General features: G+C 46.0%; 2 protein-coding genes across 3 annotated transcripts; one reads left to right on the top strand and one right to left on the bottom strand.

Annotated features, from left to right (window-relative positions):
• Positions 1-1,048: 1,048 nt before the first annotated feature.
• On the bottom strand, positions 1,049-4,404 carry CDC26 (cell division cycle 26). The gene is made up of 2 exons (XM_070758518.1): positions 4,146-4,404; positions 1,049-2,926 (listed from the first exon to the last, which is right to left on the bottom strand). Exons 1-2 carry the CDS (start codon positions 4,224-4,226, stop codon positions 2,750-2,752), a joined length of 258 nt encoding a protein of 85 aa, XP_070614619.1. The 5' UTR covers positions 4,227-4,404; the 3' UTR covers positions 1,049-2,749.
• Positions 4,405-4,466: 62 nt separating this feature from the next.
• On the top strand, positions 4,467-20,403 carry PRPF4 (pre-mRNA splicing tri-snRNP complex factor PRPF4). 2 transcript variants are annotated; one of them, XM_070758517.1, is made up of 15 exons: positions 4,484-4,593; positions 6,063-6,241; positions 6,912-7,098; positions 9,353-9,440; positions 10,199-10,278; positions 10,581-10,674; positions 11,758-11,852; positions 13,057-13,115; positions 13,219-13,342; positions 15,880-15,969; positions 16,910-17,032; positions 17,504-17,611; positions 19,010-19,128; positions 19,295-19,368; positions 19,897-20,403. In XM_070758517.1, the coding sequence occupies exons 2-15, from the start codon at positions 6,085-6,087 to the stop codon at positions 19,918-19,920; spliced, it is 1,422 nt and encodes a 473-aa protein (XP_070614618.1). In that variant the 5' UTR covers positions 4,484-4,593; positions 6,063-6,084; the 3' UTR covers positions 19,921-20,403. The 2 variants fall into 2 exon arrangements, with proteins under 2 accessions (XP_070614617.1, XP_070614618.1); XM_070758516.1 differs by lacking the exon at positions 19,295-19,368 and having other exon boundaries at positions 4,467-4,593.
• The last annotated feature ends 1,393 nt before the right edge of the window (positions 20,404-21,796 follow it).

The raw sequence follows: 21,796 nt of genomic DNA, 5'->3' as shown, positions 1-21,796 counted from the left end.
AGACTCGGGGCGGCTCACAACACGTGGAAACAAATCATAAATAATCTGATAAATTTAAAATTTAAAGATTTAAAAAGACCCCATATACTAACAGACATAGACACAAGCATACCATATATAAATTAAACATGCCCAGGGGAAGATGTTTCAGTTCCCCCATGCCTGACGGCAAAGGTGGGTTTTAAGGAGTTTACGGAAGGCAGGGAGAGTAGGGGCAGTTCTAATCTCCGGGGGGAGTTGGTTCCAGAGGGCCGGTGCCGCCACAGAGAAGGCTCTTCCCCTGGGGCCCGCCAACCGACATGCTTAGTTGACGGAGAAGGCCCACTCTGTGGGACCTAATCGGTCACTGGGATTCGTGCGGCAGGAGGCGGTCTCGGAGATATTCTGGTCCAACAACCAGCAACCTTTCCTCATATGGCCTGGTCTCTAGTCCCCTTATCATTTTAATTGCTCTTTTCTGCGCCCTTTCCAGAGTCTCTATATCTCTTTTGAAGTGTGGTGACCAGAACTGAACACAATATTATTCCAAATGTGGCCTCACTAGTGCTCTATACAGCGGGATCACAATCTCCCTCTTCCTGCTTGTTACACCTCTAGCTATGCCGCCAAGCATCCTCCTTGCTTTCCCTACCGCCTGACTGCACTGTCCACCCATTTTGAGACTGTCAGAAATCACTACCCCTAAATCCTTCTCTTCTGAAGTTTTGGCTAACGCAGAACTGCCGTAGCAAAATCCCTTCTAAGTGTATGAGTTCATCCTTGTTGAGATGATTGGAGTAGCTTTGCCCCACGCTACACATGTGGTGTTATGGAAATAAACACACTTCTATTGAGGATGGCTACACTGTGCAAAATTCCAGTTGTGACATCTGGAAATGTTTGTGTGCAGAAGCTGTGCTGGGACAGCTGTGCCAAAACCTTAATATTGCTGTTGAAAGATTTAAGGCCTCTGGTTGCAAATGGGAGATTTGCCGTATTTTTCAGAGTATAAGACGCACCTAGACTTTAGAAGTGGAAAACAAGGCAAAAAGTATTCTGAACCAAGTGGTGTTGCAATACATCATTTAATAAAATACCAGGGTAGCGGAATACTTTTTTTTTTTTTACAAACATGCACTCTTTTTACAACCGTGTACACTTTTTACAAAGTTCAAACTGGACAGCTTTAAGACTACAGTAGTGGACTTCAACTCCCAGAATTCCTCCTCCAGTCACGCTAGCTCAGGAATGGGAGTTGAAGTCCACAGGTCTTAAACTTGCCAAGTTTGAAGAGCGCTGCACCCCTAACCCAGGAGACTTCAAACTTGCCAGCTTTAAGACTAGTGGACTTCAACTACCAGAATTCCCCCTCTAGTCATGCTAGATGCGGTAATTAGAAGGCAAAAAAGGCCCAATTTTGCAACAAAGGGGGTGGTGGGTGTTTTTTGTCCCTTTTTTTTCACAAAAATTGGGTGGGCAAAGGGTCTGGGGGAATTGCAAAACACAGCCCTTTTGTTTTTGCAATCCATTTCACAAAAATGGAGCTTTTTTGCCTTCCTCCAATCCCCAGGAGCTCTCTGCAGTCTCCCCTGACCTTTTTGCCCATGCAATTTTAATGAAAATATAGCCTCAAAACGCCCCAATTTTTGCAAAAACTGGCATTTTTGCCAGCACCCAGGAGCTCTCTGCAGCTTCCCCAGATCCTCTGCCCCAAAATGGGACCCGTGGGCAGGACTTCGGGACAGCGAAAATGGCTGTATTTGATGTATAAGATACACTGACATTTCCACCTTCTTTTGGGGGGGGGGGTGTCTTATAACTAAAAAAAATACGATATCTGTTGTGGTTAGCTCTGGCCCAGCTCCTGCCCCAAGGACTGTGGATGTGGGGGAGACATCCACATGCTGCAGGCCTGTTTTGCCCCCCCCTCCCGGTGGAATATGATGATGAAGGCTCCTCTGACCAAGAAGACATGAGTGACAGTGGGGAGGAGAGTGTGGCAGACAGCTCAGAAGGAGATCAATTATCTAGCTCCTCCTTGGATTCGGAACAAGAGTTAATGATACAGCCACGCATGCAGAGAGCGATGCATAGGCAACAACAATTGAGAGTATTATGAAAGAAAATGAGGCCACCTGTGGTTGGGTGGGGCTGTGGTCATTAGTGAGGCTGCTATAAAGAGCAGCCTGTGGGTTTGGCCATTGTGGAGGATTATCTGATCGTTGTGTTTTGTGACTGCTTTACTGACTTGGACCTTTTGTGTGCTGATTTTTCCCGGCTTTGAAACTAAACCAGAGCAAAGTGTGTTTCACTTTGTGAAAGAAGAAGGACTGTGAATTGCCTCACAGCTGCAAGCTAAGTATCTCAGAACTCATAAGGGACTTGTAGAAATTACCAGTTTGTTTGGAGACGAGTGCTCTTTGCTATAACAAAAGAGGGCTTGGTTTAAGTGAATTTTCATTATATAGAACATTGTTTTGAATTTTCAAACGTGTGTGTGTCTGAAATTGTATCTGTGCATTTTTGGGAGGATTCTACCAGAGAGCCCGACAGAACAATATCCAGGACAGGCAGGTGTCTGAATACGGCCTTCAGTTGGGAGAGGGGAAAAAGGACACAACTTCATTCTTTAGAGAATACAAAAGTCTTTTATCTTGCAGAAGCATAAAAACCCTTATGGCTCCCTCTGTCTTCATCGTAAATCAGCTTGTCATAATCTTCCACGTGCAGAGAGGGAGCGGCATAAGCCACACTCCACATCCTGATCGCTCTAGAACTCGAAATTCCCAAACTGCGACGAACGGTTGCTGGGTTTCGGCTGAGGTTTGTAGCCGATCCGGTCGTGAATGACCTGCTCCCAGCTCTTGTGATCGGGGTTCAAGGCCAGGGCCCCTTCGCCATCGTTGGTGCCCACCATGTCCACCTCTTCACGCTGCTTTTTTTGCGACTGCAAAAAAGCAAGAAAGGTAGAGATACTTCGGGAAACACAACAGCAACTCTTCATGTAATGCATAGAAACATAGAAGATTGACAGCAGAGAAAGACCTCCTGGTCCATCTAGTCTGCCCTTATACTGCTCTCATCAGAGAGAGATTCCTGGGCAGGAGAGGCTTTGCTTGAAAGAAAGAAAGAAAGAAGGAAGGAAGGAAGGAAGGAAGGGGGGAGAGAAAGCAAGAGAAGAAAAAGGAAGGGATGGAGGGAACGGGAGAGAAAGATAGCAAAAGGAAGAAGGAAGGAAGGAAAGAAAGAAAGAAAAAGGGACAGAAAGCAAGAGAAGAAAAAGGAAGGGAGGGAGGGAAGGAAGGAGAGAGCAGAAGAAAGAAAGGGAGGGAGAGAAAGCAAGAGAAGAAAAAGGAAGGGGGAAGGGGAGAGAGAGATAGCAAAAGGAAGGGAGGGAGCGAGGGAGGAAAGAAAAGGGAGAGAAAGCAAGAGAAGAAAAAGGAAGGAAGAAGGGGGAAGGGGAGAGAGAGATAGCAAAAGGAAGGGAGGGAAGGAGAGAGAGAAGAAAGAAAGGGAGGGAGGGAGAAAAGGAGAAGAAAAAGGAAGGGGGAAGGGGAGAGAGATAGCAAAAGGAAGGGAGGGAGGAAAGAAAGAAAAAGAGAGAAAGCAAGAGAAGAAAAAGGAATGAAGGGAGGGAAGAAGAGAGAGCAGAAGAAAGAAAGAAAGGGGAGGGAGGGAGCGATGGAGGGAAGAAAAAGGGAGAGAAAGCAATAGAATAGAATAGAATTTTATTGGCCAAGTGTGATTGTCTTGGTGCTTATGCTTTCAGTGTACATAAAAGAAAAAGACACATTTGTCAAGAATTATGTGGTACAACACTTAATGATTGTCATAAAAGGGAAGGGAAGAGAGCAGAAGAAAGAAAGGAAGAAAGGAAGAAAGAAAAGAGACAAACCTGCAGATCCTTGGGGAAAGGCAACCTCTGAGCCTGTGCAGAATTTCCCTACACACCATCAGTGTCGTCACTTCCCTATACACAGTATATCAAAAGCAAAGCCCCCCCCCCTTTTTTTCTTCCGGCGTCTCTTAAAAGCCCCTCCAAAGTCTTCCCTACGGAGAGGGCGCCTCTGAGCATGGGCAGAGGGCGCCCGGGGCTCCTTTTTCTTCTTCTCTCCTTTAACAGCCTCCGGCCGGGGCCTCCTCAGAACGTCTCTCTCACCACCCACCTCCAGCTCCTTGCGAGCCCCCTCGAACTCCTCGATGTCGTCCAGCTTCAGCTCCAGCCGCGTCGGCTTCCTCCGCAGCATCCTCCCGGGGCTATAGCCGGTTACCAGCCGCTTCTCCAAAAACGCATGCGCAAAACCTTCTCTTTGGCTCGTCTATGATTGTCTCAGGAATTCTGGGAGTTGAAGACCACAAGTCATAGAAGAGCCCACTTGGCCTATCCCTGCGGGCCCAGCCCGCCCTCTCTTTCCCCGCCGCCATAGAGTCTCAGTCCCAGAATGGCCAAACTCGCCTTGCTGAGACGTCATTGGCTCAGGAGCTCCGCCGGAAGAGGGGCAGAGACCCTGGAGCGGCGGGAGGTCGTTGCCCCGGAAGTGCTTCTGGGGAAGCTCCGTTATCCTGCCGGGCCGTCGGTGAGGGGCGGCTATGGCTTTGCCGAGGAGCATCATGGTGGGTCAAAGCGGGGTGGATGGGGGGTGGATGACGTTGGGTGGGTGGGTGAGCTCGGTCTGTTTACCTAGGGAGGAGGCTGCACGTCCTTCCAAGGATAAAATATAAAATAAAATAAAGGCCATTACTTTTCAAACTTTGGATTACAGTGCCCATGGTCCACAATCAGGACCATCCATGCCCAGACTGGATAAATGGGCCTTTCAAACGGCGGAGTTAATACAGCTTCTTTTAGCCGCAGCCGCCTCCATTCATCATCATAAGTAGGAGGCTGCTAAGAATTCATTAATTATTATTCTTATTATCTCTTTTATTCATTAAAACATGAAACTTTGTGACACATTTTTAAATGTTCAGTTGACTTGTTATTGTTATTATTGTTACTATTATTTTAGTACTAGAACTAGTACTTTTACCATTATTACTATATTATTATCATTTTACTACTACTATTTATTATTACTACCACTATTATTATTTTATTATTGCTATTGTTACCACTGCTAATAGCGTGAATTTGGTTCAGTTATGGCCAATATCACATGTGCTGGTCAAACACAGATGGTTAAAAAAAACAAAAAAACAATCACCACAAGAACCATATCAATATGACAGTTTAAAACATTGTTTCCCAACCTTGGCAACTTGAAGATATTTGGACTTCACTTCTAGAATTCCCCAGCCAGCATTTGCTGGCTAGGGAATTCTGGGAGTTGAAGTCCAGATATCTTCAAGTTGCCAAGGTTGGGAAACACTGGTTTAAAAGATGGGTGGAGAGCAGAGAGCAAGGGGACAGGAGGCGACGTCTGCCATCAATAGGCTTGGATTTTATTTATTATTTATTTATTTATTCAATTTTTTATGCCGCCCTTCTCCTTAGACTCAGGGCGGCTTACAACATGTTAGCAATAGCACTTTTTTTTAACAGAGCTAGCTAGGCTATTGCCCCCACAATCCGGGTCCTCGTTTTACCCACCTCAGAAGGATGGACTACAACTCTTTGGACTACAACTCTCATCGTCCTCTTTGGGCTGAGGATTTACCCTGTGCAGGGTGTCCAGCAAACCTGGAAAAAGGGAAATCAGGGAATTATCACGGTTCAGGAAATATCAGGGAATTATCACGTTCAGGAAATGTCAGGGAATTCGTGAAAATAACTGAATAAATCAGGGAAAAATCCCAAACTGTGTTAAAATGTTTAAAAGTCAGGGAAAAATCATGTTTAAAAAAACCGGATCGCGGCTGCCTGTCAGAGTCAAGCAAAGTGAGCATAATTGTGGCAACAACTTGCTTCCTCAGCTACTGATATATCTCCACGGCTTAGCTGTTTGGTATGACGCCCTCTGCGACCACGCCTTAACCGGATCGCAAGTTACAGGGAAATCTCAGGGAATTTCAAACTGCTTTCCCCCTGGACACCCTGCCTGTGGCAACAACCCCAGATCGTCACACTTTGGTTTTCTTCCCAGGGGATAAAAACGAAGGCGTCCGATGATGATGATGCGCCTCCGGCGAAGAAGGCCCCCATTTTTCTATGGGAGCCTGGAGGAGAAAGAGCGCGAACGGATCCTGAAGGGGGAATCGCGGACGATGGGCAAAGAAGCTGTCAAAGCAGCCATTGAGGCGGGCAACATCAATATCTCTTCAGGTAAGAAGATGCCCAGGAAAGCAACAAGTTTGGGGTGGTTGTGGGTTTTTTTTCTCTTTTGGGTTTATTATAGACTAAATCGCTTGGCGGAGACCCAGGGGAAGAGCCATCTCTGTGGCGACCCCGGCCCTCTGGAACCAACTCCCCCAAAGATTAGAATTGCCCCCACCCTCCTTGCCTTTCGTAAGCTGCTTAAAACCCATCTTGTCGTCAGGCATGGGGGAATTGAGACCCTCTTCCCCCTAGGCCTTTACAATTCTATGCATGGTATGTATGTATGTATGTTTGGTTTTTTTTATATTAATGGGCTTTTAATTATTTCTAACACTGCTTTATTGTTGCTGTTAGCCGCCCCGATTCTCCGGAGAGGGGCGGCATACAAATCCAATAAATAAATAAATAGCAAACATACAGTATCCTCTGGCCTTTGTCACCTGTCATTTCCCTCCCTAATTCCCAACCCAGAACACACATGCCATATATTTTTCGGAATATAAGACGCACCTTCCCACCCCCACTCCCAAAGTGGGTGGAAATGTTGGTGCATCTTATAAACCAAACACAGCCATTTTTGGCTTCCCCGAAACCCTATCCCCGCATCCCATTTTTGCGAAAAACGGGCCAAAACTGGGCCGCGCAGAGAGTTTGCTGAATTTCTCTACTGGGCTAGGGGAAGTTTTTGACCTGGACGACCACATCAGCGAACGTCAAGCAGAAGTCCTGGCTGAATTTGAGCGCCGGAAACGGGCGAGGCAAATCAACGTTTCCACGGATGACTCCGAAGTCAAGGCCTGCTTGCGCGCACTCGGAGAACCTATAACGCTGTTTGGAGAAGGGCCAGCCGAAAGGAGGGAGAGGTGAGAACCGATGTATTTCAACTTGAAGAGTTCATTATTATTATTATTATTTTATTATTATTATTATTTATTAGATTTGTATGCCGCCCCTTTCCGCAGACTCAGGGCGACTCACAACACAATAAAAACAGTTCATGACAACTAATAATTTACAATTTAAAATATTTTTAAAAACCCCATTATTAAGCAGACATACATACAAACATACCATACATAAATTGTATAGGCCCGAGGGAGATATCTCAGTTCCCCCATGCCTGATGACAAAGGTGCGTTTTAAGGAGTTTGCGGAAGGCAAGGAGGGTAGGGGCAGTTCTAATCTCTGGGGGGAGCTGGTTCCAGAAAGTTGGGGCCGCCACAGAGAAGGCTCTTCCTCTGGGGCCCGCCAAACGACATTGTTTAGTTGACGGGACCTGGAGAAGGCCCACTCTGTGGGACCTAATCGGTCGCTGGGATTCGTGCGGCAGAAGGCGGTCTCGGAGATATTCTGGTCCGGTGCCATGAAGGGCTTTAAAGGTCATAACCAACACTTTGAATTGTGACCGGAAATTGATCGGCAACCAACGCAGACTGCGGAGTGTTGATGTAACATGGGCATACCTGGGGAAGCCCATGACTGCTCTCGCAGCTGCATTCTGCACGATCTGAAGTTTCCGAACACTTTTCAAGTGTCCTTGAAGAATGTTCAGAGACTACAGATAGTCCAGAACAGGGGTGGGCAAAGTTGGCTCTTCTATGACTTGTAGGCTCCAACTCCCAGAATATCTGAGCCAGTCATGCTAGCTCAGGAATTCTGGTAGTTGAAGTCCACATGTCAACTTTGCCTACCCCTGGTCCAGAATGCAGCCACGCGAGCTATTATGGGTGTATCTCGGCACAGCCATATAACACCTACCCTCCACGAGTTACACTGGTTATCGATTGTTGTGGTTGGCTCTGGCCCAGCTCTTGCCCCAGGGAATGTGGAGGTGGATGCAGGGGAAACTTCAACATGTCACAGGCCTGTGTTATTGCCGATAGAGTCAGTTCAGAGTTTAGTTTCCTCGGACGAAGAAGAAGGTGGGAGTGACTCGGCTGAGGGGGGCTTGGCACACAGCCCAGGCAGTCAATCTCCCTTATCTTCCATTGATTCGGATGAAGACGTTTTGGACCCACGCAAGCGCAGAATTGTACGTAGAAGAGACCAAGTAAGGACATATTACAGGAGATAAGAGCGGCCACCTATGTTTGGGTGGGGCTCCAGTAATTAGGGCTGTTGCTATAAATAGCAGCATGTGGGTTTGGCCAATGTGGAAGAGTATCTGATCGCAGTTCGTCAGGAATCCTGGGTTGCTGGTTTCTGGACTTTGCTTGTTGATTTTTATTTTGAAAAAAAGCAGAGCAACGTGTGTGTGTGTGTGTGTGTGTGTGTGTGTCTCACTTCATGGAAGAAGAAGGGGTGTGAAGTTTCTTCACAGCTGCTAGCTAAGTACTTAATGACTGCTTAAGGGGAATTGTACAGACTACCTGGTTGTTTTGGAATGAGTGTTTTTTGCAATACAAAAGAGTGCTTAGTTTATTTTGAATTTTGGGATAAAGAACATTGTTTTGAATTTTCAAACGTGTGTGTGTCTGAAATTTGTACCCTTGAGTTTTCGGGAGGCTCCTACCAGAGAGCCCGGCAGAACATCGATTAGTCACAATTCGAGGTGTTATTACCTATAAAGTCGTACATGGCTTAGGGCCAGACTATCTACGCGACCGTCTCCTGCCGCATACCTCCCAGAGACTTATTAGAATCGCACAGGGTTGGCCTTCTCCAGGTCCTGTCGACTAAGCAATGCCGGTTGGCGGGGCCGCGAGGTAGGGCCTTCTTTGTGACTGCCCCGGCTCTATGCAACCAACCCAACTGCGCCCCCACCCCCAGATGTCTGTACTGCACACACACCACTGGCCTTCCAAAAGGCTGTGAAGACCTGGTTTTTGCTGCTGGGGGCCATGAAATTGACATCTGTCATGGCCGAATTGTATTGAATGGTTTACATAGGTGTCACTTGGATTGTTTGAGTTGTGGGTTTTTAACTGGGGTTTATCACTTTAAATATTTATATTTGACTTCTTTTTATTGTGTTTGAATTTTTTTATATGGTTGTAAGCCGCCCTGAGTCCTTCGGGATTGCACGGAAGTCGAATAAAATAAATAAATGAATAAATAAACTGAACTGACCCTCCTCGGCTTCTGTAAAACTTAAAAAGCATTTTCACGTCTCGCCAGGCTACGTAATATTCTCTCGGTCGTCGGTCCCGACGCCTTGAAGAAAACCAAGAAAGACGACGAAAAATCGAAGAAGTCCAAAGAGGAGGTGAGTCTCTTATATAGTTGCTCTCATTCACGTTTGGGGCTAACGGTTTAAATTACCTTTGTCTCCTCTTTGCTGAATTTCCACTAACACCAAACGCATATATAAAAGAACAATCCCTTCCAAGCCGGAGGGATCAAGAGTTTTGATTTGTGCATAAATCATTAGCAGTTTTCTGAGAATTAAACTCGGTTGTGGACATGAATGTGTCATGATTTTGTAGCCAGAGTGGAAATACATAAGAATCCTCTATGGAAAATCATATCACTTCTAGAAAAAAATGTGGAATATTTATTTACTTACTTACTTACTTATTTTGACTTGTATGCCGCCAAATCCCGAAGGGCTCAGGGCAGCTCACAACAATAAAACGATAAAACAGTATAAAATCATTACGCAACATTAATAACAATGTAAAATCCTTTTGTCTAATCCATGCAATCATACTATTATCACACATACCCATCAAAACTCATTTCGGACAGGATTAAAAGATGTCCCAGCCCCCAGGCCTGCCAGCAAAGCCAGGTTTTCAAGGCTTTCCATAAAGCCAGTAGGGTGGGGACCGAATGGATGCCAGAGGGGTGGTCGGTTCCAAAGAGATGGGGCCACCACAGAGAAGGCCCTCCCCTGCAGGGCCGCCAACCGACACTGCTTAGTCGACAGGGCCCGGAGAAGGCCGACCCTGTGGGCTCTGACCGGTCGCTGGGAGGTATGAGGCAGGAGGCGGTCCCATTATTCTTGCAATTTGTCTTTCCTAGTATCAGCAGACTTGGTACCACGAAGGGCCAACCACCTTGAAGACCGCAAGACTCTGGATTGCAAACTACTCCCTTCCCCGGTAAGACTGTTAATAAGAGAGCAAGCTCCACTCCCTCCTAGCACTGTTGTTACCTAGTTAGGTGACAAAAAACGACGCAGCTTTGAAAGCAACAAGGACCCCATAGTCGTTCTCCTCTCTGCAAGCCCCACACCCCTCTAGCACTGATGTTATCACCTAGCTAGGTAACGAAACGTCTGCAAGAAAACAAAGCAAGGACCCCACAGTTTTCCTCTTCCTCCTAGACAGGATCCCGCAGTTCAACCTTGACCTACAAATATCCTTCCTTAACGTGTAACACATTTCTCTCTGTCCTTCTGCAGGGCAGTGAAGCGACTGGACGAAGCCCGGTGGTTTAAGGAGGTGGCTGAAGCCACACGGACATCGCAGAAACAAGAGCTACAAAAATCTTTAAGGGTGAGGATGTGGGGTGGGGTGTCTCTACCAGTCAGAGAGTTGCAGATTGAAACCTCCCAAAAAAGACGGAAGCTTTGAGTGGCTAGATCTGCTTTGCAAGCTAAACGTTGCAGTGGCTTTTTCTGGCTGGGGGGGGGGGGGGGGTTGTTATCTACCAGCCTTATTGTGCAAAACTGAAGTCACAATTGCTTTGCTTAGCAGCAGAAACATTGGGCTCTGTTGTTGATTGTTAAGCCAACAAATAGCTGTGTAAATATATTTTCAAAAATCAGCCTTCCAAGATCTTCAATAAATGATTTTGAGGATGAAAGAGGAAGCATTCAGGAAATTTTTTTCTTCCTACACTTTTCTTCTCCTCTCATCTCCCTTTCTTTCCCTCTCTTCCTCCTCTCCTCTCCTTGCCTCTCCTTTTCTCTCTCCTCCCTCTCTCTCCTCTCCTTCCTTTCCTCTCTCTTTCTCTCCCTCTTTTCCTCCTCTCATTGCCTGTCCTTTTCTCTCTCTTCTCTCATCTTCTCCCTCTTTCTCTCTTTCTCTCTCCTCTCCCTCTTCTCTCCCCCTCTCCCTTTCTCCTCTCTTTGCCTCTTCTCTCCTCTCCCTTTCCTCTCTCCTCTCTCCTTTCTCCTCAAACCTTTCTCCTCTCCCTTTCCTCTTCCCCTCTCCTTTTATACTCTTTGCCTCTCCATTTCTTTCCCCTTTCCATTCCTCTGTCTCCTCTCCCTCTCTTTTTTTAAATCCTTTTGAAAGATTATAATTTATGATTTAGCACATGGCGTATCATACATGGACTAATAATAATAATAATTTATTAGATTTGTATGCCGCCCCTCTCCGAAGACTCGGGGCGGCTCACAACAACAATAAAACAATATTACAATGGAAAACAAATCTAATATTAAAATACAGTTAAAAACCCATCATTTAAAAAACCATGCAACACACGCATACCATACATAAAATGTAAAAGCCTGGGGGAGATGTCTCAGTTTCTAGCAATAGATATTAGCAATAGACTAGCAATAGATATTAATAATTCTTTGGAAAGAATTGGCAGCTTCATCCTTTTCGGTATGGTTTTGTTTCCAGTCGCTGAATAACTTCTGCAGCCAAATTGGAGACGATCGTCCTATTTCTTTCTGTCACTTCAGTGCCAACTCCAAACTCTTGGCCACAGCCTGTTGGTAAGAAGGATTTTGTTGTCTTTTGGGGGGAGACGGGGCGGGGGGTGGTCACCTCAGGCAGGAGAGGGCAAAGGAATGGCTGAAGGTGGGCACCCAGTTTAAAACAACCCCCCCCCGACATTTATAGGCCTAAATCTGCAAGTGACATGGCCCGTTAATTTAAGATCATCTGCATTTTTATTATGCGCACCTTCATGACAGTGGGTGGTATTGCTCTCTAAGTCTTTAGTTTCATGTATTATTCAGGGTGTCCAGCAAACCTGGAAAACGGGGAAATCAGGGAATTATCAGGGAATTTGGGGGGGAAATGGAATAAATCAGGGGGGAAAACAAACTATTAAAATGTTTAAAAGTCAGGGGAAAATCATTACTGCTCAGTAATTGTAAACTATACTCCTCAGTAATTGTAAACTCTACTCCTCAGTAAGACCTCAGTATTTACAGCCCCTACTTGACAAAATCATACACTGGGACTGTAATAAACAATTATCATATTTTCTTCAGGGTACAAATATATATGTAGTTTCTAGAACCGCTAAGTTTATAGTCAGGGCTGTTCAGATGAGAATACGTTTTATAGAACATATTGCGGTGGCATGCAAAGGGGATGAACTCACTTAAGAATATTTTATATCAGTATCTTAGATATGTTTAATATAATCCTTTGCACGAGTTATATTCTCATGTTTTACTACTCAATTTTAGCATATTATACTGCATTTTAACTTATTATTTATTCAGATTCCCTCTATTTTAGCCAATTTAATTGTATTTTAACCAGTCACAGTTTTATGACGACCGATGGGGTCCTTTTCCTCGTTTTGATATGGCCGATTGACTAATCAAATAAAGTTGATACATATACTTTTTTTTTTTTAAATGGATCGCGCTGCCTGGCAGAGTCAAGCAAAAAGGAGCAGCAACTTGCTTCCTCAGCTCCCGATATTTCTCCACGGCTTAGCCGTTTGGTATGACGTCCTCTACGACCGCGCCTTAACTAGATCGCAAGTTACAGGGAAATGTCAGGGAATTATTGATTATTGTTTGATTATTGATTTACTGGTTGCTATGAACTGTGAAAAAAAAGATTAGACGCCTCTACTAAAAAAAACATCCCAGATTTGAATACGCTGAGGACGAATAATGTTAGAGCAGCGAAGACTCCTAATCTTTTCCTTGTGGTCTCCTTTCCTTCGGCCCACAGGAGCGGCCTCTGCAAGATATGGTCAGTGCCAGATTGCAACCTCGTCCTCACTTTGCGAGGTATAGCATCCCTCCCTTCCCCTCGACCCGCAACCTCAAACAGAGCCTGGGTTCAGAACCGGGTGTTGTGATTCGAACTGACAATTATCTCAACTCTCCCAAGGGCACAATACCAACGTCGGGGCCATCGTCTTCCACCCCAAAGCCACCATTTCATTGGACAAGAAGGACGTCAATCTAGCGTCTTGCGCTGCCGACGGGTCTGTCAAGCTCTGGAGTTTGGAAAGGTACATTTATTTATTTTATTTATTTATTAGATTTCTTTGCCGTCCCTCTCTGTAGACTCAGGGCGGCTCACAACAACAATAGGAAACAGTTCATAACAAATCTAATAATTTTAACTATTAAAAAAGAAAACATTAAAATCCCCGTTATTAAAACATACATACACACAGACATACCATGCTTAAATTGTATAGGCCCGGAGGAGATGACTCAATTCCCCCATGCCTGACGGCAAAGGTGGGTTTTAAGGAGTTTACGAAAGGCAGGGAGGGTGGGGGCAGTTCTAATCTCCGGGGGGAGATGGTTCCAGAGAGCCTGGGCCGCCACAGAGAAGGCTCTTCCCCTGGGGCCCGCCAAAAGACATTGTTTAGTCGACGGGACCTGGAGAAGGCCAACTCTGTGGGACCTAACCGGCCTCTGGGATTCATGCGGCAGAAGGCAGACTTTTCTCGTTTCTCGTTTGTGAAACACACTTTGCTCTGGTTTAGTTTCAAAGCGGGGAAAAATCACACACAAAAGGTCAAAGTCAGTAAAGCAGTCACGAAATACAACGATCAGATAATCCTCCACAATGGCCAAACCCACAGGCTGCTCTTTATAGCAGCCTCACTAATGACCACAGCCCCACCCAACCACAGGTGGCCTCATTTTCTTTGATAATAATCTCTCCACTGTTGTTGCCTATGCATCGCTCTCCGCATGCGTGGCTGTATCATTAACTCTTGTTCCGAATCCAAGGAGGAGCTAGAGAATTGATCTCCTTCTGAGCTGTCTGCCCCACTCTCCTCCCTGTCACTCATGTCTTCTTGGTCAGAGGAGCCTTCATCAGCAGATTCCACCTGGGGGGGGCAAAACAGGCCTGCAGCATGTGGATGTCTCCCCCACATCCACAGTCCTTTGGGCAGGAGCTGGGCCAGAGCTAACCACAACAGTTGACTAAGGTGTTTCTACAGTTGTCCAACTCCTTAAAAATATGACTACTACTCTTATAAATCCATGACTCTGCTTCCCAGTAACATTGAAGACTAAACACTCTCCTGCATAAATCGAGTGTGGCTGCTGTCACATTCTGCTGATGACCTGGATTTGCATTCCAGAATTTGCAGCCCTTGCGATGTTGCTGAGCTAGCAGTAGGCAACACGGAATCTGCTGGTGAGCGGCGCTGGCTGGAATTGTTGCCCAGCTATAACTGAGGAGGCAGAACTGCAATTCCTTTACAAACAGAGCATTTATTTAGCGTTGGGCGTTCAGTGTTAGGCGACATCCGATCGGGTCGTGAAATGTCTACAAGAAAACAACCAAGCTCATGAAAGCACCAAGGCTACCACAGACCTCCTCCTCCTTCCCATACCTTACTTCCTTCTAGCACTGATGATGTTACCTCATTGGATCATGAAACATCTGCAAGAAAACTACAATTGGGGCCACCTTTGAAAAGTGTTCGGAAACTTCAGATCGTGCAGAATGCAGCTGCGAGAGCAATCATGGACTTTCCCAAATATGCCCATGTTACACCAACACTCCGCAGTCTGCATTGGTTGCCGATCAATTTCCAATCACAATTCAAAGTGTTGGTTATGACCTATAAAGCCCTACATGGCACCGGACCAGATTATCTCCGGGACCGCCTTCTGCCGCACGAATCCCAGCGACCGGTTAGGTCCCACAGAGTGGGCCTTCTCCGGGTCCTGTCAACTAAACAATGTCGTTTGGTGGGACCCAGGGGAAGAACCTTCTCTGTGGCGGCCCCGACCCTCTGGAACCAACTCCCCCCAGAGATTAGAATCGCCCCCACCCTCCTTGCCTTTCGAAAGCTCCTTAAAACCCACCTCTGCTGTCAGGCATGGGGGAATTGAGATACTCTTTCCCCCTAGGCCTCTACAATTCTATGCATGGTATGTATGTCTGTATGTATGTTTGGTTTTTATATTAATGGGTTTTTAATCGTTTTTAGTATTAGATTACTATTGTACACTGTTTTATTGTTACTGTTAGCCGCTCCGAGTCTCTGGAGAGGGGCAGCATATAAATCCAATAAATAAATAAATAAAACAACCAAGCTCAGAAAGCACCAAGGCTGCCACAGTGGTCGTCATCCTCTTCCTCCTCCTCCTCCTTCTCACAACCTACACCTAGCCCTGGGTTACAAAAACCTATTTGGAGTTTCTTGTTTTTTAGACTTTTTAAATGTATTAATGTTATTTTAGATTCTAACTATTAGATTTGTCATTGTATATTGTTTTTATCATTGCTGTGAGCTGCCCCGAGTCTACGGAGAGGGGCGGCATACTAATCTAATAAATAATAATAATAATAATAATAATAATAATAATAATAATAATAATAATAATAGTTTAGTCTTCTCTTTGTAAATTTTTAATCCAGCCCCTGGGCCTGTCTCAGTTGGACCCTCCAAAATAAACACCAAATTCATCAGCAAAAGCTTGTAGTTTATATTCTTCTTTTTAAATTTTAACTCCCTTTATTCCTTTATCTTGCCCGATTTCTTATCTTCTGCACCTTCTTCGTTTCTTTCAGCGATGAACCAGTGGCTGATATAGAAGGTCACACGGTGAGAGTGGCTCGAGTCACTTGGCATCCCTCTGGCCGGTTTTTGGGCACCACGTGGTACGATCTCTTTCTCTCTCTCTCTGCTAAATGGGGTGGGGGAGGCGAGGGAGGATTGAAATTGTCACTCCCACAGCTAGCTGAAGATTCTGGGATTTGTGGTATCTATAATTATTCCTTAATTAGTTCTAGAGCACTTATATATCGCTTCACAGTGCTTTACAGCCCTCTAAGTGGTTCACAGAGTCAGCCTCTTTCCCCCAACAATTTGGGTCCTGATTTTATCTACCTTGGAAGGATGGAAGGCTGAGTCAGTCTTGAGCCGGTCAGGATCGAACTGCTGGCTGAGGGGGCAGAATTTGCCCGCAATACTGTATTCTAACCACTATGCAACCATGATTCAGATCTGGAAGGGGGGGGCAGAGAAAACAAAGAGAGAGAGATGAGACGATTGATAGAAATGAGAGAGAGAGAGATAATAGATTATAGATTATAAAGATAGATGTATAGACAGACAGACAGACATTGGATGGAGAGAGAGAGAGAGAGAATGGATGAATAGAGAGAGGAAGAGGGAATGGATGGATAGATGAAAGAAAGAGAGAAAGAAAGCTAGATAGATGAAGGATGGATAGATAGAGACTGATGGATGATGGATGCATAAATGGACAGATGATGGATGGATAGATAGATAGATAGATAGATAGATAGATAGACAGACAGACAGACAGACAGACAGACAGACAGACAAACTGATAAAAGATAGATGATGGATGGATGGATAGATAGATAGACAAAAAGCGACATATTGATAGATGATAGATTGATACATGATAGATAGGTAGGTAGGTAGGTAGATAGGTAGATAGATAGATAGATAGATAGATAGATAGATAGATAGATAGATAGATAGATAGATAGATAGATAGTATGGGGAAAATACTCGCTGGACCTCTACAAGATCTACCAGGTTAACCTTTCTTTATTTCTCCTGTCGTAGCTATGACCACTCCTGGCGTTTGTGGGACCTGGAAGCCCAAGAGGAGATTCTCCACCAGGAAGGGCACAGCAAAGGGGTCTACGACATTGCCTTCCATGGCGATGGCTCCTTAGCCGGCACCGGGTAAGTGCTCAACGCCTGTGCCAGGGCCAAGCGGTGAGGCTTTCCTAAGGCCGGCCTTCAATTACAAGCCTCACGCAAGGCGTCCTTGCTTTACAACCTCATTCGAGACCAGAATATCCATTGCTCAGCCAGTCGGATCTTGCGCCTGTGAACTGCGTCCAATTTTACGACTTATTTACGCAAATTGCTGCAGTCATTGAGTGAGCAGTGCGGTCGTAGAGCGAATCTGGCCTCCCCCACTGAATTGGCGATCTCCTGGCAAGGCTGGAAATGGGGATCACACGATCCCCACGGCGTCATAGATACGAGCCAGTTGCGAAGCATCCAAATTTTGATCATGTAACCATGGTGATGCTGCCTATGGTTGTGAGTGTGAAAAACGGTCAAAAGTCTTCTTTTTTCCTGTGCTGTTATAACTTTGAGGGCTACCTGTATTTATCAGACATATTTTGTTTGTTTTTTCTCCCCCAGTGGTCTGGATGCCTTTGGCCGTGTCTGGGACCTGCGCACTGGGCGTTGCATCATGTTCTTGGAAGGTCACCTCAAAGAGATCTACGGGGTCAGCTTTTCTCCGAACGGGTAAGTCCCACACCTTGCCATGGCTCGTGTGTTCTTAAACGTTAGCTCGTTCATCTTTCCGCGGTGGCGAAGTGGTTTTACCGACCATGGAAGGCTGAGTCAACCTATTGCTATTTATTTATCTATTTTATTTATTCGATTTTTATGCCGCCCTTCTCCTTAGACTCAGGGCGGTTTACAACATGTTAGCAATAGCACTTTTTTAAACAGAGCTAGGCTATTGCCCCCACAATCTGGGTCCTCATTTGACCCACCTCGGAAGGATGGAAGGCTGAGTCCACCTTGAGCCGGTGATGAGGTTTGAACCCCTGACCTTCAGATCTACAAGTCAGCTTCAGTGGCCTGCAGTACAGCACTCCACCTGCTGCGCCACCGCGGCTCTGTTGCTTTCCTTCCTTCCTTCCTTCCTTCCTTCCTTCCCTCCCTCCCTCCCTCCTTTCTTCCGTCCGTCCGTCCGTCCATCCATCCATGGTGTGCAGTGGTTAGAATTTAGTATTGCAGGCTAATTCTGCTGGCTGCCAGAAGTTTAATCGTGATTGGCTCAAGGTTGACTCAGCCTTCCATCCTTCCAAGGTGGGTCAAATGAAGACCCAGATTGTTGGGGGGCAATAGGTGACTCTGTAAACCACTTAGAGAGGGCTTAGAAAGGGGTGGCACAGCGGTTAGAGTGCAGCACTGCAGGCTACTTTAGCTAACTGCAGTTCAGCGGTTCAAATCTCGCCACTGACTCAAGGTTGACTCAGCCTTCCATCCTTCTGAGGTGGGTCAAATGAGGACTTGGATTTTTGGGGGGCAAGAGGCTGACTCTGTAAACCGCTTAGAGGGGGCTGTAAAAGCACTAGGAAGCGGTATATAAGTCTAAACGCTAATATTATTGCTGTAAAGCACTGAAAAGCGCTATATAAATCTAAGGATTGATTGATTGATTTGATTTGATTTGATTTCTATGCCTCCCCACCCCGAGGCTCACAACATATAAAATATACAATACAAAATATCTTAATCTAATTAACTAATTAAAAATCTAAGAAACCCCCTCCCCAAAACCCATAAAAAACCAATCATTCCATTCACTCCACATTCTCTCAACACATTTATTGGTGAAGGGGCAAAGATCTAATGGCCTAAGGCCTGGGTGCATAAGTGAGTCTTCAGACTCTTACGGAAGGCAAGGAGGGTGGGGGCAGTACGAATCTCAGGGGGAGCTGATTCCAGAGGCCCGGGGCCCTCACAGAGAAGGCTCTCCCCCTGGGATTGTCTGGTTGACAGAACCTGGAGGAGGCCACCTGGCCGGTCGCTATTGGTATTGTTGTTTCCATTCTTTGTCTGCTAAGTATAAGCCCCAGCTTCTCTCTTCTTCCTCCTCCTCCTTCTCCCCCCCCCCCCTACCATTCATAGGTACCACATCGCCACGGGCAGTGGAGACAACACCTGTAAAGTTTGGGACCTTCGCCAGAGGAGATGCATTTACACCATCCCCGCCCATCAGAATCTGATCACCGGAGTGAAATTCGAACGTAAGCCTCTCCACCACGATCTTGCCCCAGGAGGCTAAAATCTGAACTCTGAGAACTCAAGTATCAGCTTTTGGCAACTGCTGGGGGCCTGAAGGATTGGGGCTAAGGTTTGAGGGCAATGGGGCACCTTCCCTTGTTCTTTTAAGCCAACTTAGTTTGCCCTTAGGGGCATCACCCAGACAGCTTTGCCTGATCTTAAAGAAAGCGAAACAGCCTCACATCAAACTGGGTTCAGAGTTGGTAAGTGAACCCCTTGGAAATAGAATAGTATAGAATTCTTTACTGGCCAAGTGGGATTGGACACACAAGTAATTTGTCTTTGGTGCAGATGTTCTCAGCGTACATAAAAGAAAAGATACATTTGTCAAGAAGCATAGAAACATAGAAGTCTGATGGCAGAAAAAGACCTCCTGGTCCATCTAGTCTGCCCTTATACTATTTTCTGTATTTTATCTGAGGATGGATCTATGTTTATCCCAGGCAGGTTTCAATTCAGTTACTGTGGATTTATCTACCACGTCTATTGCCCCCAATAATCTGGGTCCTCATTTTACCCACCTCGGAAGGATGGAAGGCTGAGTCAACCTTGAGCCGGTGATGAGATTTGAACCGCTGACCTACAGGTGTACAGTCAGCTTCAGTGGCCTGCAGTAGAGCACTCCACCTGCTGCGCCACCCCGGCTCTATTGCTATAATAATAACAACAACCTTCCCTCCATTAAGTTTCCCCCGTGGATCGTTTCTCTTTGTGCTTCCCTCCTTGTGCAGCGAATCACGGCAATTTCCTGCTGACCGGGGCCTACGACAACACGGCCAAGGTGTGGACCCACCCCGGCTGGTCTCCCTTGAAGACTTTGGCTGGACACGAGGGTAAAGTGATGGGCTTGGACATCTCCATGGACGGCCAATTGATCGCCACCTGCTCCTACGACCGGACCTTCAAGCTATGGATGGCGGAATAAGCAGGGTATATTTCCATCTATCCTAAACCTTTCTCGCATCCCTGGGAGGAGCCGGGCTTTATGGCCAGGGAAATCCGATCACCGCTGGCCTGCAAAAGCCCCCTCCTCCTGTGCTGGCTACGTTCGAGGGAACTTTTCATTCGGCTTCCCTGTGTTTGCGGATCTCAGACGGAGACTCTTCCAAGGGTCCCCTCAAAGGGGTGGTCATTGGGCCTCTCGGTTTGGGATCGGGGTCCTTTTTCTCTGTTGGGCAGAGACTTTACAAAAACAAAAATTAAGTGTATTAAAGCCAAGTGGCTGCTTCTTTTTCAAAGCCTCCAGCTGTTTCCTTGCCTGCAGTTTCGTCTTTTTAACTTGGTTCCTGATGGCTTGTACGGGTAGCCCTCATGTTACAGCAGCTTGTTTAATGACTGCAAGGACCGACAGTTCCTTCCTTCTATCCCTTTCCTCTTTCCTTCACTTCTTACCTCCTTTCCTTCCATTCTCCCTTCCCTCCTTTTCCTTTCCTCTTCCCTTCCCTTCATTCCTTTCTTCTTTCCTTCCCTTCTTCCTTCCCTCCTTTCCTTTCCTTTCACTCCCCTTTCCTTCTTTCCTTTTTCCTTCCTCCTTTCCTTTCCTTTCCTTTTTCTTTCTTTATCTTCTTTCCTTCCCTCCTTTCCTCTTTCTCCTCTTTCCTTCCCTTCTCTCCTTTCCTTCCCTTCTCCCTTCCCTTCTTTCCTTTTCCTTCCCTCTTCCTTTCCTTCCTTCCTTTCTTCTTCTTCTTTTCTTTCCATTCTTTCTTCCCTCCTTTCCTTTCACTCCCCTTTCCTTCTTCCCTTTTTCCTTCCTCCTTTCCTTTTCTTTTTCTTTCTTTCTCTTCTTTCCTTTCCTCCTTTCTTCTCTCTCCTCTTTCCTTCCCTTCTTCTCTCCTTCCCTTCTCCCTTCCCTCCTTTCCTTTTCCTTTCCTCTTCCCTTCCTTCCTTTCTTTCTCCTTCCTTGCTTTCCCTTCTTCCTTCCCGCCTTTCCTTTCTCTCCCCTTTCCTTCTTTCCTTTTTCCTTCCTCCTTTCCTTTCATTTTTCTTTCTTTCTCTTCTTCCTTTCCCTTATTTTCTTTCTTCTCTTTCCTTCCCTTCTTTCCTTTCCTGCTTTCCTCTCTCTCCTCTTTCCTTTCCTTCTTCTCCATTCCCTTTTCCTCTACTCTCCTTTCCTCTCCTTTCTCTCTCTTCTCCTCTCTTCCGTTCACCATTTCTGCTTTATTCTCCCCTTTCTCCTTTCTTCCTCTCCTTCTCTTCCCTTCCCTTTTTCACACCTCTATCCTTTGCTTCCCCTACACTTTCTAATCCCTTTCCCTCCCATCTCCTTTTCTGCCCTAAGGGCTGTGGGCAGGCCACTCAACCTCTAAGCCAACCACCACAAGTGAGGTTTGGCCCACTTCCGTTTCCACAATTTCTTGAACAAATCGGCTTTGATTCTTACAGTTCGGAAAGACTTTCTTCGACACTAAGCAACCCAAATACTCTTTCTATGCCAAACCAAACCCATTGCATATCCTGGATGGATATGACACGTATAGAGAGAGCCAGGGTGGCTCGGTGGTTAGTGTACAGCACTGCAGGCTACTTCCGCTAACTGCTAGCTGTAATTCAGCAGTTCAAATCCCAGCACCTGCTCCAGGTTGACTCAGCCTTCCGTCCTTCCAAGGTGGGTCAAATGAGGATCCAGATTGT

The sequence above is a fragment of the Erythrolamprus reginae genome, chromosome 8 (assembly GCF_031021105.1).
Source record: "Erythrolamprus reginae isolate rEryReg1 chromosome 8, rEryReg1.hap1, whole genome shotgun sequence".
NCBI lineage: Eukaryota > Metazoa > Chordata > Lepidosauria > Squamata > Dipsadidae > Erythrolamprus > Erythrolamprus reginae.
This window is presented reverse-complemented; position numbering and strand designations above follow the sequence as displayed.

What these genes read in the sequence shown, in the direction of transcription:
- CDC26 (XM_070758518.1), bottom strand. Translation starts at nt 4,226, where the DNA reads ATGCTGCGGAGGAAGCCGACGCGGCTGGAGCTGAAGCTGGACGACATC. An exon ending in GGGCTCGCAAGGAGCTGGAG is followed by an intron (nt 2,927 to 4,145) that starts GTGGGTGGTGAG and finishes GCTTTTTTGCAG; the next exon opens with TCGCAAAAAAAGCAGCGTGA.
- PRPF4 (XM_070758516.1), top strand. Translation starts at nt 6,085, where the DNA reads ATGATGATGATGCGCCTCCGGCGAAGAAGGCCCCCATTTTTCTATGGG. An exon ending in CCTCGTCCTCACTTTGCGAG is followed by an intron (nt 13,116 to 13,218) that starts GTATAGCATCCC and finishes AACTCTCCCAAG; the next exon opens with GGCACAATACCAACGTCGGG. An exon ending in GTCAGCTTTTCTCCGAACGG is followed by an intron (nt 17,612 to 19,009) that starts GTAAGTCCCACA and finishes TACCATTCATAG; the next exon opens with GTACCACATCGCCACGGGCA.